The 18,742-nt window shown below is 42.3% G+C and overlaps 1 protein-coding gene across 3 annotated transcripts; it reads right to left on the bottom strand.

Moving 5' to 3' along the window:
• Positions 1-8,354: 8,354 nt before the first annotated feature.
• Positions 8,355-15,259, bottom strand: LSM5 (LSM5 homolog, U6 small nuclear RNA and mRNA degradation associated). Of its 3 annotated transcripts, none has more exons than XM_054020092.1 (5): positions 15,156-15,259; positions 11,436-11,531; positions 11,153-11,180; positions 10,169-10,241; positions 8,355-8,616 (listed from the first exon to the last, which is right to left on the bottom strand). In XM_054020092.1, the coding sequence occupies exons 1-5, from the start codon at positions 15,199-15,201 to the stop codon at positions 8,584-8,586; spliced, it is 276 nt and encodes a 91-aa protein (XP_053876067.1). In that variant the 5' UTR covers positions 15,202-15,259; the 3' UTR covers positions 8,355-8,583. The 3 variants fall into 3 exon arrangements, with proteins under 3 accessions (XP_053876067.1, XP_053876069.1, XP_053876068.1); XM_054020094.1 differs by lacking the exon at positions 15,156-15,259 and adding an exon at positions 13,688-13,845; XM_054020093.1 differs by lacking the exon at positions 15,156-15,259 and adding an exon at positions 12,045-12,477.
• Between the last annotated feature and the right edge of the window lie 3,483 nt (positions 15,260-18,742).

The following is an 18,742-nucleotide window of genomic DNA, read 5'->3' as shown; positions in this document are numbered from 1 at the left end:
AGTCCTGGGGGGCAGTCAGGGGACAAGGAGTGGGGGGGAGGGTTGGGGGTTCTGAGGGGGCAGGAAGTGGGAGGGAGTGGAAGGGGCAGGGGCGGGGCTAGGACAGGACAGGGGCGGGGCTAGGGCAGGGCTCCTCCCGTCCTCTTTTTTGATTGTTGAAATATGGTAACCCTACACTAGCCAGTATCTCTGGTCCCAGACAAACCTACATACTGAATAAGGCAATGACTCTGCAGCAATAATTATAGACAGAATCTTGCACACCCATAGTAGGGTTTGAAAGTTAAGGATTTAGGAGCAACCTTAAGTTAGGCATTTCCAGTCTACTGAATACTTCATTTTGAAACCTTAATCTTATTTTAACAGGTTCTTTTATGGAGGGTGTGTAGGTACATCTACACTGCGCACTGCTGGTGGCAGCATATAGGGTATGCATAACTACAAGTAGCAGTTAAAAGTAGACTACATCCATACCACATTGTGTAGCTACACACAAGTGAAATGCTCTAGAAGGGGGGTTTTCCTGCAGCTGGAGTCTCACTCCAGTGGGGAAAGGCTCCAGCAGCAACCTGTGATAGAGAAAACCTCCAGCAGCGGGGAGGCAGCAGGACACTACATTGCTACAAGGCATTGCTTGGGCATCTAAAGTGCCATGTAGGGTATGTACTGTAAGGATTCAGGTGTGTCTTTACTTATCTATACAGCTATTTATACCAACGCTAAGGGGGCGTGCAGTGTAGGTTTTTTCACTCCGCTGTAAAGAGTATATCCTATGTGAACTATATATGCATACAATCAACGTGAATACATTTTCATGGGCACGTTACAAAACTCCACCTTTAATATTCAATTTCAAGCTGGATGAATCATACCTTAGAAAGTCTGACTGGATAAGCCTGTAAAATTATGGATGCTCGTCTCAACAATCTGAGCCTAGTGAGTTGGTAAAACACAGTTTAGAACCTCCAATTACCAACAATTCTTGTAATTTGGCCTGTCTGCTGCTTCCTCATTTTTCAAATGAGAAATTCTCATTTAAAAAATGTCCAACCTCAAAGGAGATTTGGTTCAAATTTTGGACAAAGGTTAGGGTGGATCTTTCTCCTCTCTGAAGAGGTTTCCTTATCTGCATTTTTCATCTCGGACAGGTTTAAACATTTTCATTAGTTGCAGTTTCTATTGACATATATCAGTTTAACAGAAAATACCTACAGTAGGAAAAAGACAAGATTTAAGAAATTGAACACCTGTAAAAAGACTTAGGGACAGATTTTAATTTGCTTAGCATCCACAATTGAGGTCAGATTTTCCGAAGAAAAAGGATGTTTAAGGCACATAAACTAGGGCCGGATTATCAAAAGCGCTTAACACCCAACATGGAAATGCAGTCACTTATTTAGGTGCATAAACAGCAGATAAGATCCTATGAACATGTCCCAGATTGTGCATGCTGAGCTCCATTAGAAACCTGCCCCCATGTGTCAGATTCAGGACTTTGGCATTCAGCATTTTAGCTTTCATGTGTAAAGCATATTCGTAAAATACCCACCTTTATACACCACTGAGCTATACATTCCTCACCGCCACAACCTAAAATTGTATATTCCTTCAAATCTCTCAAAGCCATTTTTTGATGTGAAACCTTTCTACTGACCTCTTTATAAAGCATTTTGAAATCTGCTCATCAACAGTGCTATACAAGAGTATTTATTATTATTCTTCATCTCTTCACTGATGTTTCCATACCTTCATTCATCATTTGTCAGAGTAAGCTTGTAGAGTAGACACCTTGTCTTTTTAGATCTTTAAAGTGCTACATACACTTCTTTCTCTACCAATCTGTTCTCATAAGTATATAATTCGGTGTGTGCATAAATAGGCTGATTAAAGGAAGTGTCTCCAAACCAGACAGATTATTCAGTGTATCAGAAAAGAGAGGGATGCAATGATAAAAGATACCTTATTCCATCCTCCATGTACACCTATACAAAAGAAAACATTTTTTCTTAAAATTTTCCTACTTATATTAAATTTCTTTGTGCACGTGTTACCTGCAATCGATTAGAATTCAAACTCTGTAGCTGTAGTCAGCGCAGAAGCAAATTGACCTACCTTTTCTCACTATGAAGCCATTTAAGCTGCCATGCATTCATTCTGCTGCCCACTGCCTTTAAAATTAATGCATGAGCAGCAAAAACTGGCTAGATCATTCAGTACCAGACTGTTAAAAAACAAAAACCTGTTACAGTACAAGCTATTCATTTCCCAACAGAATCTACAAAATTAAGTGTGAGAATCCTGAAATTTGTCACCACTTAAGATACTAAAATTAAATATTAAAACAAAAAACATTTCTGAAATAAAATGTTTAGAAAAACATGGTAAAATCACTTAATGGGGGCATGACAGAAATACCAACTATAGACAGAAGAAACAACACTACAGGAGGATCTGTACTTTTCCACCGATCGACAACAAGTGACCAGCTGCTTTGTGCCTCCCACTGCATCTGGAGCATGCAGTTGCCTGGTAACTTGTCATGTGTTATTGCATATTTATTGCATATACATATAGACACACAGTTTACCTATTAGCTTTAGCAGACAAAAATAATTTACGGGGTAATACAGGACTTGACTTCAGTGAGTTTTAAGCACGTCAGGGTCTTAATTTGAATGTTTTTCCACAAAATTGTTTGTATGTGCATCTAAACGCTAAACCATAGAAACAGCAGTCTAGAAACCAAAATAGTGTCAAATACTAGTAATTTTTAGTTCTCCCAGAATATCATGGGATTAAATTTTTGTAGTAAAAGTATTTCCGTACATTCTCTCTTTCAATCTCTGGGCTAGAACCTCAGCTGCTGTCAAGGGTGCAGATTTACAGCAGCTGAAGATTTCACCCCAAATTCTTACCCTGTTCCCAGTCACTGAGTGCTTTGGTTGGACTAACTTGCCTTATGCAAAGAGACAATATCATAGTCACAAAAACAATTGTCGATAGAACTATGCAACTACCCCAATAAGAAACTAAGATTTTTACCCTCAAAGCGATATTGTGGGGGGTTCTACATTCATTTTGTCTCGCTGATATCTAGATAAAGTATACTCAGTTTGCAAGTTTAAAAAAAAAAAAAAAAAAAAAAAAAGCTCTAACTACCAACCTCACCAACTCAACTGCGCTATAGCAATCAAGCAGGATTTTTTCCATCTGAAAAACCATTATATGTGCAGCTCTTATGCTTTTCATGTAACCTTGTTTTCTTCAGATTATATCCTTAATAACATTTGCACAAATTTACTTACTTACTATGGGCTTTCAGGCAAGGTGGGTTCTTTCCATCTTGAGCATCATCACAACAGAAACTAAATTGGGTCATCTTATTTTTTTATGATTAAGATACTGTTTATTTCTGAGAGGCAACTAGATCACAGTGTGGAGTACCGCATATCAGCCTAGAGCCAGATCCTCAGCTGGTTTAAATCAGTACAGCTCCACTGAAGTCAGTGCTGATTCGCACTGCACAAAAATTTGCATTCACATTTTGCCATACTTAAATCTGGAGGCCATTCTTGAAAATTTGTCCCTACTTTCTTAATACACACAGACTCGCCACTGCACCTTTTCCTAGGCATGCTTAACAGTGAATAAGGGTTGACAGAGCCAGGGCCGGCTCTGGCTTTTTTGTCGCCCCAGGCAAAAAAGCCTCCGGGCACCCCGCCACGCGCGTCAGGGGAGGGCAGCCGGAGCCCCGGGAGGAGGGCGGAGTGCCCGGCTGGGGCTCCGCTCTCCCCGGCGGCGAGCCCCGGCTGTGGTCCCGCTCTCCCCGGAGCGCCGCACCGCCCTCCTCCAGGTGCCGCCCCAAGCACAAGCTTGGTGGGCTGGTGCCTGGAGCCGGCCCTGGCCAGAGCTATGGGTACAGTAATACCTTTAGTATATATTGTATTGCTTAGTTACAGCTAATTGAAAGGGGCAAGAAAGCCTGCTTTGGTTTACAGAAAAAATTTAATAAACCATAATATCCACAGTGAAAAGCAGAACTGACAGAGTATATACACAAGTTCTAAGACAGGGATAGTCTATTTTTTGACAAGGTCTAAAATTTCTTGGTCAAGGAGTACTTGTGACACCTTAGAGACTAACGAATTTATTTGAACAAACTTTCGTGGGCTACAGCCCACTTCATCTGGAGTCAACGTTCAGACTCCAGAGAAATATAAAAAACATCAAGTAAATAAAAAGATTTCAGGGTCCAAGTGAAAAGCATCTGGTGATCCAAATTTGGCCCATGGTTCACCTATTAACTACCCCTGTTCGAAGGTTTTGGATTAATGGTTTATAAAGTGTTAACAGGGTCTCTGAAATGCAGATTAGCCCAGAGTGCCTTAACTGGAAACATATTTCACTCAGTTGCAAGAACACTTCTAAAACCCATTATGTTTTAAGGAAAATGAGTATCATTCTCTATTAAAATTAAGAATGTAGGGAAACCGTTTTATTCTATTAGTTGCATAAGAAACAGCAAGTTTCAACATCCTAATATAAACTGTTGAAGCTTTACACAGATGAGGAAAGGATATGCACTGTATCACATACTACTAGTCTACTCACAAGAATGTGATCAGTAAACAAGTTTTGGAACATAATTTCAGTCCCCAATAGCTACAAACATAATTCAGAACCTATAACAGATGCACAGCAGGATAACGACTAAAAATTATTGAATATATCCCATAATAAAATAAATAAATAAATAAAAATATATATAAGAAGAGATTCATAGCATTGGATATTGAACTTGGGCACCAGCATGCCAAAACAAAAAAAGAAATTTACGGTTAGTCAATAATGCCTTCTAATTATGGCTGAAATGGACAATGACCATAGTCAACAATTACTCTTGATGTGAGGTGGTTTTGGTCAACTTTGGCTTGTTTTTAGAACCAATTCCAAGATTCCCCAAAATATTTTAAAAAACTCTAAATTATATTTGTAGGGAGATTAAACTGACAAAAAATAATTGTTACCTTAAACTCTATTTGCCCTGTTATTTTATGTTCAGTTTTCAAACAGCAAGGGTAAAATCCTAGTATACCAGAAATCAGTGCAGGTTTTGCCACTGATCATCATGGAACCAGGACCTGGCCTCATGTATCTTTTACTTTTATTTTATAAACCATCAAATGTTTCAGTCTGTGGGGATTTTCATAGCACACATTGGTATAGGAAACAGTCTTTTACCACAGAGACTCAACCACAGCAGCTCTGTCAACTCTTGTCATGGAAAACCATAAATAACCAACCAATCCTGGCCTTCATTTTGAAACCACTACCCCAACCATGTACCTGCTGTGGTTTTTTGCTTTGAAATCTAGCTGACATGGGAAGATTGCAGATAGCTACATTCCCCAGGGCCACTTATTAGTTCTTTTCAGTCAGGTAAGTGGGGTAGGAAATTATATTTGTTCATAAAAACAACTCTACCACACATCCACAAAACCATGCACTCAAACTGTCTAAGTTTTTATTAAGATTGCTTAACTTGCATGCAAATTGGCCATGATCAGTGATGGAGCACATTCAGAGTTCAGCAAATTAATTGCTGTGCACTTGAATAATGGAAAGCTTACATATAATTTAATACTTTGTATTATATCAGGGATCTTTTCTCTGTTTCCATCTAATTTGGTAGAAGACTATGAACACTCAAAGAAAATGTCTCTAAATAAAAATGATCAAAAATAGAAAAATCTCTAAAGTCTTATTCAAGGTAATAATTTTATTTTGTATTTTTTTAAAAGAAGAGTGCAGTAGACAAATATAAAACCAACTCATATGAATCTTCAGTATTTGCTTTACATCTTTATCTGCTAACAAAAAGCAATATACAAGAGCTAGGTATTATTACATAAAACACTGAAATAACTTAAAATCCTGAAACTCTGAATTACAGTTCAGTTAAGACACTGGTTGTTGGGTTTTCTAGTTCTTATTTGTGAAGTTCTGCAACTGCTATGTCAAGAAACTTTTTTTGGCGGGGGGAGGGGGGAGGAAAGAGAGGCAACAAGTATAAAGAAGCTTGTGCCTGTATTAGAGAACAGTACTGTCAGAGTTTTGCTGGCTAGACAAGTTAGGAAGTCACTACATCAGATAGCATACACTGAAAAAACTGGCAAAAGAAAACTGTCAATATTACTTTAAACTGGGTTCATTAAACAAAATGTATTGATTTTATCCCTGAGTCCTACTTTAATTTTTAAGACCAAAAAGTGCAGCCCTAATTTTAGAGTTGTATATTTTATAAAGCTACATCATAAAAACCTTTTGGTTCTCAGCCTTGTATAATTTTAGTTCAGATACTGTCCCCTCTAGTGGTGACTTAAAACATTGTGTTCTGAAAAGCAATGCGGGCTCAGATATTTCTAGGGACAGTACAGTATCAATGTGATTAAAGTGCAAGCTTTCCAGAGAAACCAACATCATACATAGTTCATTTAATTAAAAAGCTTATTATTTGCACTTCCAAAATGGCAAGTGCTATAAATATTGTTTGAGAAACTGCACTGGAAGACAAATAACGGGTGCGGAATATTTTAATTCTTTAGCACAAAGTTGCAAGTAATCTCCAGAGCACTAACTCTGTTCCCTTGTGACCTGTGAATATTTAATACCATAGGCATACACACAAATATATCAAGAGGAACATATGCAGACTGCAGAAAGTGGTATACCAAAACACTCACAGAGATCACAGTATTAGCACTTCCTCTTTATGAATAGTAAGAAACTAAGCAAAAAAAGGGAATGGGACAATATAAATGTAGTTCTCATGAGAACATTTCATGCCTGCAGAGAATAGAACGCTATACATTTCACTCTGTGTTCTGACAAAAGACCAAATATTGATCGCCTTTCCCATTCAAAACTCCCTTTGGACCAAGTTCTGCTAACTTTACTCTCCCAAAATGTCTGATTTGCATGTTCAGTTTATAAACATATATGCAAAACACCAAGTGCAATAAAGCCCGGTGTATACAGACAACTATTTATAGTACTTGATTTTGGAACAAGATTCTACAAGATACCTTCTAACCTGCCAATACCCAAATGTGGGACACAGCATGTGACAGACTCAAAATGAGGAAAAAAATATTTCAGGAAAACTTTAAAATGCTCTGAGATTCAGTCATGTAGCATAAATAACTAAGTTTCCTGGTTCTTTATTTCCCATGTAAACAATTTTCAACAATACAAGTCCAAATTTGTGTGGAATGTAGGTAGCTTTGGGACAAAAAGTAGTGATATCCTTCAAAATGAGGTACAGTTCAGAGGTATGTTTTGCACTAGCCTATTTTCAGTGTCAGGAGAGTGAGGACTAGGATAATAACTATGACGATAGAGAAGACTGAAAATTGTGCTGGCTGGAGCCAGTATCATTTAAAAGGAGTGAAGACAATCAATTTCTAGTAAATGAAATAGAGAGTTTGGGGTTAAATAGTATGTAAAGATAATGTTCTAATCAACAGAAAGTTAGCACTTTTGTAAAACAATAAATAGAATTAAACCATTGTCACAGAAGAGGCTGGAGGGGGAAGGACAGAGGAAGCCACTGAAGGTTGACTCTCACAGGCCAGTCTAAGCAGGACAAAAAATAATTCAGACTCTCAAAACAAATACACTCTGAGAAGTTTTACTGAAAAAAAGGCCTTTCCCCATTTAAGACTACACAAAGTTGCCCTCAGCTTACATCAGCCAGGATCCCAGCAAACAGAGACCATGGCTTACCTCAGTCAGATAAAGTAGAAGGACATCATTCGCTTCAGCATAGTCCAGAAGAACAATTTCTCTGGCATACTTTCCCACCCCCGGAGTCTCCTCCTTCACCAAGCCCTTTCCACTGATTCTCCTTCCCTTTTCTGGAGATACTAGGCAATTCATTAGTTACCCACAACAAGGTCCATCCCTCTCTACTGCACATCTGTGCAGTAATGGCAGGCAGCTGTGATCTTTCTCCAAGGCAGGAGGAGACCAAAGGGGAAGAAGTAATAAGCTGCAGGGTGCATACTTTAGAACCAATTACATTAAAGACCGCACCATTTTCTTATTTTATTTAGAAAAGCTCTAACAAACCTGGAATCACATCCAATGAGCTGAGCCCTCTGGGTCAAGAGGAAAAGCATCCAGAAGAATCTACTTACTGTTGAGTGGTACTATTTTGCTTCTGAGCCACTTAGAGATTGAGTCTCAGCCTTAACTTTCTGATCTCAAGTTCCTTGTTTCTTCCTATTTTTTATTTTTAAAGATCATAACTGCAGATATCTTTTCTACTGCATTCAATAAAACCAACCAGCACATTTAACAAAAAGAAAATGTTTGTTTTATTCTCAACAGCAGATCGGTCTTTACAATAAAGTCATGATTTTAACTTACAAAGTCAGCATCAGCAATGCATCTTCCCTGAATAGGAAATTTTACCTTTTATCAAATATCAACTTTAAATGTAAACAAAATGAAAACCAAAAGCACTCCATTGAGATAACAGAATATATAACAAGAGTCTTCATAGATGACAAATGAATCAATTTACACTTCAGGTCCTTCTCCTCCAGGAACCAGCTGTATAAGAAAAGGACAATTTAAGAGATGCAGTATTAAGAAACATAGTACACGTTCGATTTCAAGATTTAAAGTGAGAATTGTCAGATACGGCTTTGTACATATTTATTATTAAACACTACTGAAAATATTTTTAAAACAGATGGAAAATTTAAAGTAATACTAGAACATAACACATGTGTACTTTTATAGGTAAACTGACCCATTTTGAACTAAATCACTCCCTAATTCTATTCTTACAAAGAGCAGCTAAATAATCAGATAAAATGAGTGACATTATAGCTTTTAAGATAGTAAAATGTTGTGAAACTTCCTGTGCTTGCTAAACTCCTATTCTGAAATTTTTTAGCCTATATTGTGTATCATTTATACCATGACTGATTGGTAAATGTTCTACTCAAATACTAATGTAAATGTTCTCATTTTATATATGTATTTTAGCCAACAAGTCATAACTGAATAAAACTTTTTCCTCACTCCAGTGGGAATCTGTTGCCACCAGATAAATGCATGCTTAGATATGTTTCAGGAACGAGAAACCAAGAAATGTAGGAACATTCAACACAATAAAAAGGAATGTCTAGATAAAAAACTGCTACTAATTTTCTTTGGCATTCAGTTGGTGGGAAGATTTTCAGTTTAAAAACACAATAGCCCACTTTTAAAAGTAGATAACTATAAAGTTCACTTCCTAAATGAGGAACAGTTTTTCTGCTCCTGTTTCCTCTCTTCTTCTTCTTCTTCTTGTGTAGCAGCAGCCCCAAATAAAGGTATACAGGTTGGCTGCTCATTTCCAGCTGCTTTTACAAATAGACTTGCTTTATAACGAAGAGCCTGGACATTCACAGATGCAGTTGTAACAAAGAGGCAAGACAGCACCATGTGCTCTCTTCAGAGTGCAATTTAAGAGAAATGCTTTAACTCAATAAACTTTAAAGAAAGAAATGTAAAAAAGATATAGGAACTATCATATTTATTTTACGGACATTTCTCTCTATTAAAAAAAACAAAAATTGAACAAGTAGTTTTTTTCTTTAAAGACAATAGACAAAACAGATTACCATGATAGGTATTATTGTGCAGTCTTTAGTCATTCAGTCCTCATCCTACAACATTTAAGCAAGTACTTAGTCCCTCTTATTACAGTGGGCCTTAAGCTTCTCTGGTGCAAAATGTGGCCCATAGTCTCATAGCAGGCAATAGGAAAAATAAAATATTGGTTGCAGTATCAGACCTACAATAATCAATTACTGCTTCAGCCCTGATTCGCATGCATCAGGAGTATTATGTTCTAAGTTTACTGTACATTAAGATAAAACTAAGTTCATGCTTATATTTTCAGTTTTGTTTTCAAAACAGAACATGCAACATGTGTAATCAAGAAATTTAAGTCTAGGATTACAGTATGAGATTTCATGTGATTATTCTGTCAGAACATGTTTTTAAAATTTAAAATAAATATGAGTTCAATCTTACTTGAATGATTTAGTCAATAACTGAATTCCACATATACTAAGAACCAGTGCAAAAAGAAGTAGTACACCTGACTTACCATTGTTATGTTATTTCCATTTAGCAAGATCTGATCTAATTTTGTTATTCTTCTTCCTTCGGGTGTGATTTCACTGATCAAACATTAGGAAGAAAAATATTTAGTATATAAAGTTTACAAAATAAATCTGGACTTGTGGTAAGAGCTGTAGTTACACATGGCTCTGTAATAGGCTGGGTTATTTACCAAGAGTAACACAGAATTTAGATGAATCACAATACAGTTTTGGGGACATCCTCCACATATGAAAAAGTTTCAACTGGCAACATGAATAATGTTGCAAGATAAAAGGTAACAAATGCTTTCTTATCCCAGATTACACCTACTTTTTATCTCTTTGCCTATGTGCAAAACAAACATTAAACTAATGGAGAATTCAACATGGAGTTCACAGGGAAAAAAGTCAAGGGTGCCGAACAAAAAAATTAACATGACAAAATGAGTGACTGCCACTCTGTGAGGCCAACTTCAGTACAAAAAGAAAAGAAAATCCTTAATCTGAGTCAACTAACTCAATGTGAAATCCTAGTAAAGACAAGGCAATTTATAGCCTTCACATGAGTTACCAGGCTGAGTTCAAAAACACTTTTGTTTGCAGTGAAGAAGAGGTACAAGAAGTTTCACCTTTTGCAAAGGCAATACATCTTTAAGTGCTCTATAGCTGGTTAGCAGATGACCTGTTACCTACCAGTCAGAATAGAAAGCCAAACCACAAAGCATGGATACTGGTGTGCTAAGCACACTCAGCACCTAACTTTGCCACCTGCCACACACAGCTATTTAAGAGCTGGCTGTACAGAATGAATCCCCATTGGATTATTTATAAATAGTTTAAATTTGAAACCTAAATTACTCAGTTGTGTCAAATCTTTTAAAGAGGTCAAAATGGTTTGCTTCCTAATTCAATATACTTTTTCCGTAAATGGGAAAGAAAAAGAAAAAAAAGCACACAAATAGCCACAAAAAAACAGAAGCAATACTTACAACTCTGTAACATCCTCTAACACCATGTCTGAAGTCTACTGTCAAGGAAAACAAAGAACTAAAATAGCCTTGATTTAATAACTTTACCTGTATTTTCATTTTATAAAAACGGTGTGGCCTAATTTTTAAAATAATTTCAGCTAGTGTGGCATATTTATCCATGCAAAAAGTAAAAGCATTCATTCTAGCCACCTAATTCAAAATATCCAAACAAACAGCTAAATAATTAAGCTTATTCTAAAAAGAAAATTGATAAATAGCAAATATTACATTTAAAGGATACTGACAAAGTCATCAAATCCTAAGAGTGTGCCAACAATTTCTTTATCACTCTTCATCACAATGTGAATACGTGAACCTATACACTTGTCCACAAGCTCTGTGAATCAGAAAATATTTTATACAAGATTACAATCTAAACTTAAACATATACTAAATGGTCAGCTTTTTTAACACATTCCTTTTAAGAATATGTGGCAAAACTGTACACATTCAAAATGATTGCCAAGAATACTTATAAAACTGTATATGCAAAAATAGTTTTTATTTTTATATCCACTATTAATCATAAGGTGCATCCTAAGATATCTGTAAAACACCTAGAACATATTGAGCACTATATAAATATATATATAGGCTTAGCAGAATTTAATTTTCACTTTTATAATTTTGACAGATTGTTTATTTTTAACTTTTTTTTTTTAGATTTTTATCTAAATTTTCACAGCTTATGGGCTTTAAGCATTTCTCCCCACCCCAATTTTTAATCCATTTACATTTTCACAGCTACAGTAAATTATAGCGGATCTGACAATTATTTAATGACAGACACTGAAATTCAAAAACTTAAAGCTTTATAATGTAAAAATAAATTGTCAAAATATACAAATACCTTATAGCAAACTCTAATAAGTTCTCAAGCAATATTTTTCTTATTTTGCCCTTGTAAATTTCAAGTATCGATGGAAATATTATTTTCATCAGTTTGTGTACAGCGAAATCAATGTTTACCAATATTTAGGGATAAAAATATAATCCTCCCAAGCTTAAGTATGTAGCAACTGACTTTGTGGTGAAGGCAGAATATTATTATTACTGTTCATCTGTTTTGGTAGTGCCCACAATGTGATAGGCACTTTCCAGATATATCAAGAATTTATGTTTTAGGAACCTTGAACACATTTTCCTTCCGTATCCTATTAATCATAAACCGTTTTTTCTTAATGTTCCTGATTCTAGAAAATCTTTGCGAGAAATAGAATCTTATATAAGGAAAAGTTATTTTGAGGTCTGCTGCTGTCTGAACTTACAAGACAGTATGCTGACGTGCTCTCCCCCTACATACACACAACACTCTCCCTGTCACACTCCACCCCCTGCCCCGCCCCATTTGAAAAGCATGTTGCAGCCACTTGCATGCTGGGTTAGCTACCACCATGCACTGCTCTCTGTGGCCATTGCAAGAGCTGCTAATGCGGCCACGCCAATGCGCTGTCAGTGTGGACAGACTACAGCGCTTTCCCTACTGTGCTCTATGAAGGCTGGTGTAACTCAAAGCGCTCTACATCTGCAAGTATCAGAGGGTAGCTGTGTTAGTCTGAATCTGTAAAAAGCAACAGAGGGTCCTGTGGCACCTTTAAGACTAACAGAAATTCTGTTAGTCTTAAAGGTGCCACAGGACCCTCTGTTGCTTTCTACATCTGCAAGTGTAGCTATGCCCTCAGTATTTAACTCTGGTTAGCAGTTTCAATTAAAGGTTATAGGCGAGCCTGGGGATAAACTCAAACTAGCCTGAGTCAAAAGCCAAAGCCTGGACTACACTAGAAAATTAGGTCTGTTTAACTACTTTGGTCTACAGTGTGAAAAATCCAGACCCCTGAGCTGCATTAAGGCAACCTAAGTCCATCGACCTAGCTACCGCCTCTCAAGATAAGTCTACACTGCCACTTACGTTGATATTACTTATGTTGCTTAGGGGTATGAAAAAACCTGTAACTTGCATCGCTAAGTGACCTAAGCACTGTCCACACCAATGTATAACAGTGGGAAACTCTCCCACCATCACAACTTCTGCCTCTCACAAAGGTGGAGTAATTATGCCACTGGGAGAGCTTTCTCCAGTCAGCAGTGCTGCTGCATCAGAGCAGCTGCGTCAATGTAGCCCTTCTAGTTAGGGCTACTCTACACTGGCAAAGTTAAAGCGCTGAAGTGGCAGCGCTTTAACGTGGCTTGTGTAGTCACATCAGAGCGCTGGGAGAGAGCTCTCCCAGTGCTCTAAAAAAATCCACCTCCAGGAGGGGCGCGGCTCCCAGCGCTGGTACACTGTCTACACTGGCGTTTTACAATGCTGAAACTTGCGGCGCTCAGGGGTGTGTTTTTTCACACCCGAGTGAGAAAGTTGCAGTGCTGTAAAGTGCCAGTGTAGACAAGCCCTTAGGCTACGTCCTCACTACGGGGGGGGGGGGGGGGGGGGGAGGTGTCAATTTAAGATACGCAAATAGCGTAGCTGAATTCGACGTATCGGAGCCGACTTACCCCACTGTGAGGACGGCGGCAAATCGACCTCCGCGGCTCCCCCGTCAACGGCGCTTACTCCTACCTCCACTGGTGGAGTACAAGCGTTGATTCGGGGATCGACTGTTGCGTCCCGACGAGACGTGATAATTCGATCCCCGAGAAATCGATTTCTACCCGCCAATTCAGGCGGGTAGTGTAGACCTGCCCTTAGGGCTGGTCCACACTAACCCCCCAGTTCGAACTAAGATACGCAACTTCAGCTACGTGAATAACGTAGCTGAAGTTGAAGTACCTTAGTTCGAACCACAAGTTACTTACCGCGGTTCCACACGCAGCAGGTTCCCCCGTCGACTACGCATACTCCTCTCGCGGAGCAGGAATACCGGCATCAACGGCGAGCACTTCCGGGATAGATTTATCGCGTCTAGACAAGACGCGATAAATCGAACCCAGAAGATCGATTGCTTACCGCCAAATCTGGAGGTAAGTATAGACCTACCCTGAGGCCTTGGCTACACTGGCAATTCACAGCGCTGCACTTGCTGCGCTCAGGGGTGTGAAAAAACACCCCCCTGAGCGCAACGCTGTAAAGCGCCAGTGTAATCAGCGCCTGCATTGCTGCACGCTCGCTCGCAGTGCTGCAAGCTATTCCCGTCGGAGAGGTGGAGTACTTGCAGCGCTGCGAGAGAGCTCGCGCAGCGCTGTGAATCCGCAAGTGTAGCCAAGGCCTTAGACTAGCCCTCAGGGAAGTGGTTTAACTACAGCGATGGGAGAACCGCTCCCCTTGTCCACTCTGCAGCGTTTTAAGAGTAGGCAAGTGCGGAGTGGCTGAGCCCTCAGGCAGGTCTCCACACGTGTAGCTGGGGGTATGATCCCCAACGGGCAGAGAGACACCTGCACTAAGCCTAAACAAGTTAAAGTTAGAGCGCAGCCGCAGCCGGGCACCCCACGGACGCTGTCCGGGGACTCCGACCGCCGCAGCGAGCGAGCTGGACCAGAGCTGGCCGCTGGGTCTCCTGGAGCTGGGAATCGCGGCCCCAGCTCCCGGTGGAGCCGCTCTGCCCCTCACGGCTAGCAGCGGCACCGAGTTAAAAACACGCTGGGGGGGGCGGCACTGCAGACGCGCCCGATTGCGGAGGGGGGCCTCCAGCAACAGCCACCCCCACCCCGGGCACCCGCCGCTTCTGGTGCTGACGGCTGAAGAGCGGGGGGCGGGATACACCTGCCGGCAGCCTGGGCGGGGAGGAGCCCAGCCACGGGGGTGGGGAGCGCGCGCGCTGCCCCTCCCGCCCTGGAGCTGCGCGGTGCGAGCCGCGGTCTGGCGGGCGGGTCCCGGGCACTAACGGCCCGCGAGACCCGCCCCAGCCCCGTCAGGAGGGGAGCCTGAGATCGCCCCTCCCCCAGCGTCACCGACAGCCGCCTAAAAGCAAAGCCCCGGGCCGGAGCAAGCCGGGACGCCCTGTCCCTGGGCGGGGGAGCTAGTTACCGAGCGGCAGGAGCTGAGACGGGTTGGTCGTCGCGTTGGCCGCCATATTGAAACCAGACCTAACCAATCGCAGCTATCGGAAGAGAGGGCTAAGGGGGGCGGCGGGTGAATAGCTCTCGGAGCTGCCTCCGCTAGCAGCCCTAACCAATGGATGGCAGAGTCATCGTGCTCTCGCTGTGGTGTAGCTGGGGTCCCCGGGCGCGGGCGGCTGCGACTCCGAGGTTCTGGCTGTAGGGGACCAGATGTCCCGATTTTATAGGGACAGTTCAGATATTTGGGGCTTTTTTTTTATATGGGCTCCTATTACCCCCCCCCCCCATCCGATTCTTCACACTTGCTATCTGTGAAGTGAGGTTCTTACCCACGAAAGCTTATGCTCCCAATACTTCTGTTAGTCTCAAAGGTGCCACAGGACCCTCTGTTACTTGCTATCTGGTCACCCTATCTGGCTGTAGCAGGGCAGGTGCCACCAAGGCCTGATTTGCAGAGATGCTGAGCACCCCTCCACCACCACCTTCCAAATTCAATGGAAAACGCAGGGGCTTTGACAATGAGCCTCCAAATTAAGGTTGGCTCCTGTCCAGGCTCTCTCAGGATAGTCCCTTTTTTGTGGCAGCTGCCTTGGGAAATCCGCAAAGGTGCTCGATATACTCTGCCACCAACTGTCCGGATTGATGGGCTCAGGATCCTCCTGGATGGCCCAGGTTTTTGTACCTCACAGATGGCAACGCTACATCAAATACTCAGGCCTGGTCTACATTAGGAATTTCCATTGGTATAGTTACATCTCTCAATCCACACTCCAAGAGACGTATCTAAAACAATTTAACACACACCCCCCGCCCCAGTGTGGACAGCACTAGGTTGACGGAAGAATTCTAGCTACCACCTCTCAGGGAGCGGGTGTAGGCAAGGCCTAAGCAAAAATATCATTGTGGCTGCAACTCTGCACCCGCTAGCATCAGCATCATATTATAGCGGAGTGCCAGCTCTACTCTGAGTTTAGGTTGAGCATCACTTTCTGTTTAAAAGTTGACTCTACTAAGTGGTCTAAAATTCCAATTGCTTACTCAGATTGGCTTGAAATTTGGTTTGCCTCATGCAGTTCTCTGTAGTGTTACTGGTCCAAATTTGGAATCATTTGAGTATGGGGTTCCCAGCACTTGCGTCACGAAACAGTTGTTTTGCGCGGCAAGTGCTGGGAGGGAGGGGCCGGGGCAGAGATTTGGGGAAGGGGTCCAATAGGGGCAGGGAGGGGGCTGAGTTGGGGCGGGGAATTTGGGGAAAGGGTTGGAATGGGGGCAGGGCAGGGGTGGGGAAAGGGTGGAGTCAGGGTGGGGGGGGAGAAGTTGGCGCCTATGGTGCAGTCCCAGCTGCACTCCAGTTGTAGGAATTACAATACCTACGGACAGATTTCACGTGCATAATAGAAAGGGGCCATGACAAGAACACATTGCAGTGTAAGGTAAAAGTGAAGGAGCTGCGGAACGCCTACCATAAGGCGCAAGAGGCAAACCATCACTCCAGTGCTGCACCAACGAGCTGCTGGTTCTACAAAGAGCTGGACGCGATACTCGGTGGCGACCCTCCCTCCACTGCGAAGGCCTCTGTGGATGCTTCATTGGCTCACGTGCCAGTCGAGAGTGGACCGAGCCAGGAGGAGGGAATCTTGGACGAAGAGGGAGAGGGGGACCCAGAGGCAGAGGATGACTCGGAGGCCAGAGATGCATGCAGCCATGAGCTCTTTTCTACCCCGGAGGAGCCTAGCCAGTCACAGCAGTCAGATCTTGGCAAAGCGCAAACAGGAGAGGAGGCCCCTGGTAAGTGGATCTGATTTTGGGAATTGCTGAAGCGAGTTGTTGGGGGCAGGAGGGTTGCAGAAAGCAGGCTTGTCTCCCACCGCATGCCTAGTCTGAGCGGTGGAACAGGCTGTCGATAGCCTCCCTCACTTCACGGGGATCTCCCTCAGAGATCTCCAGGAAACCCTTGTGGAGATACTGGGCAATCCGCTGCTGCAGGTTCCTTGGCAGTGCTACTTTGTTTCTTGCCCCATTAACGGTAACTTTCCCTCGCCATTGTGCCATCACAGTGGGTGGGGAGAACATACAGGTGAGCCGCACAGAGGCCAGGGCGGAAGCCGCAGGCTTGGAGAAGACCCTTCCTTGATTCCCTGATCACCCTCAGTGATGAGATATCTTCCATAATGATCACATCCTGTGGAAAGTGTGGGGACAGGAATGATTATCAGGTGCCCCCTAGAGCCACGTGCCCAGTGTACAGCAGGGAAGAGTGATTTACCCTGCCCCTGCGGCTGCTCACCATTTTAGGGGTGTTGTGGCTCATGTGTGCTTGCCTGGGGTCAGCCAGTTAGTGACAGGTGTGTGAGTACTGGCTGTGTTTTAAAGACTGAATCAGTGTTGTATGCATCCGAAGAAGTGGGCTGTAGTCCACGAAAGCTTATGCTCTAATAAATTTGTTAGTCTCTAAGTTGCCACAAGTACTCCTGTTCTTCTTTTTGCGGATACAGACTAACACGGCTGCTACTCTGAAACCTGTCAGTGTTGTCTGTGTTGCAAACAATACTGCTTCTGTAAAATGTTGTGTTTAAACTTCACAGAGATGACCTTGGGAGCCCAGTCTCCCTCTTTGTTATCAATGGCAGAATGGCTGCGCAGAATTAGAAAGCGGCCAAGAAGAACTAAGGAGGACCTTCTGCATGATGTTATGATGCACTCCGCCGCCAAGAAAAAGGAATTGAAGGAGTGGTGGGACAGTGAGAAGAGGGACCAAAAGGAGAACGCAGCACACCAGAAAGAAGCCACAGAGCGGCTCCTAAACGTTATGGAGCACCAAGAGGACACGCTCCAGGCGATACTAGCTCTTCAAACCGAGCAGCGCCGTGCCCGCCCTTCCCTGCAGCCGCTGTCACAAAACTCTTTCCCATGCACCCCCCACACACTGCCAACACACTGTTATCAACCTCCCGGCTCCACTCTACCCGCAGCATTCCACTGCTCCCTCCTCACAGTCCAGCACTGTGGACTCCCACTACACTCAACACCCAACCCTCTGCAGTTTGGCCCAGCTGAAGTACAGCACCCACTGCATTGTACTCCAAAGGAGAAGGTTGGGTATGATCCCTGGACATACCCAAATCTGTAGCCGTCCCAGGACCCCTCCTCCTCTTGAGACCTTCCCTTCTCCCATCCCCCATCTCCCTCCCTGCTGATTACTTTTTTCATTTGACTCTCTCCTCCAGTTGCCTTTTAATAAAAGAATTGTGTTGGTTTGAAAGCAATCTTTATTCTATTAAGTGAAAGCAAAAAGAGCACTGCAAAGCAACATACAATTATGTTAAGCCCCTTCTTGCATCATGTGCACCAGTCACCTCCTAGCATTACAAGCACTGCAATCCCAAGCATAGCAACAAATATTAGTGGTTTTCAGCTTCAAATGGCTGCCTCAAGACACCCCGATCCTTATGGCCCTGCACTGTGCCCCTCTAATAGCCCTGGTCTCTGGCTGTTCAAACTCAGCCTCCAGGCACTGAGCCTCTGCGGTCCAGCCCTGAGTGAAGCTTTCACCCT

This window comes from Malaclemys terrapin, chromosome 2 (assembly GCF_027887155.1).
Source record: "Malaclemys terrapin pileata isolate rMalTer1 chromosome 2, rMalTer1.hap1, whole genome shotgun sequence".
Taxonomy (NCBI): Eukaryota; Metazoa; Chordata; order Testudines; family Emydidae; genus Malaclemys; species Malaclemys terrapin.
This window is presented reverse-complemented; position numbering and strand designations above follow the sequence as displayed.

Excerpts from the sequence above, each read along its gene's own strand:
- LSM5 (XM_054020092.1), bottom strand. The coding sequence starts at position 15,201 with ATGGCGGCCAACGCGACGACCAACCCGTCTCAGCTCCTGCCGCTCG. Across the intron at positions 10,242-11,152 it reads TTAGAGGATGTTACAGAGTT|TGAAATCACACCCGAAGGAA; the intron begins GTAAGTATTGCT and ends ATGTTTGATCAG. Across the intron at positions 8,617-10,168 it reads ATGGAAATAACATAACAATG|CTGGTTCCTGGAGGAGAAGG; the intron begins GTAAGTCAGGTG and ends TTTCTTATACAG.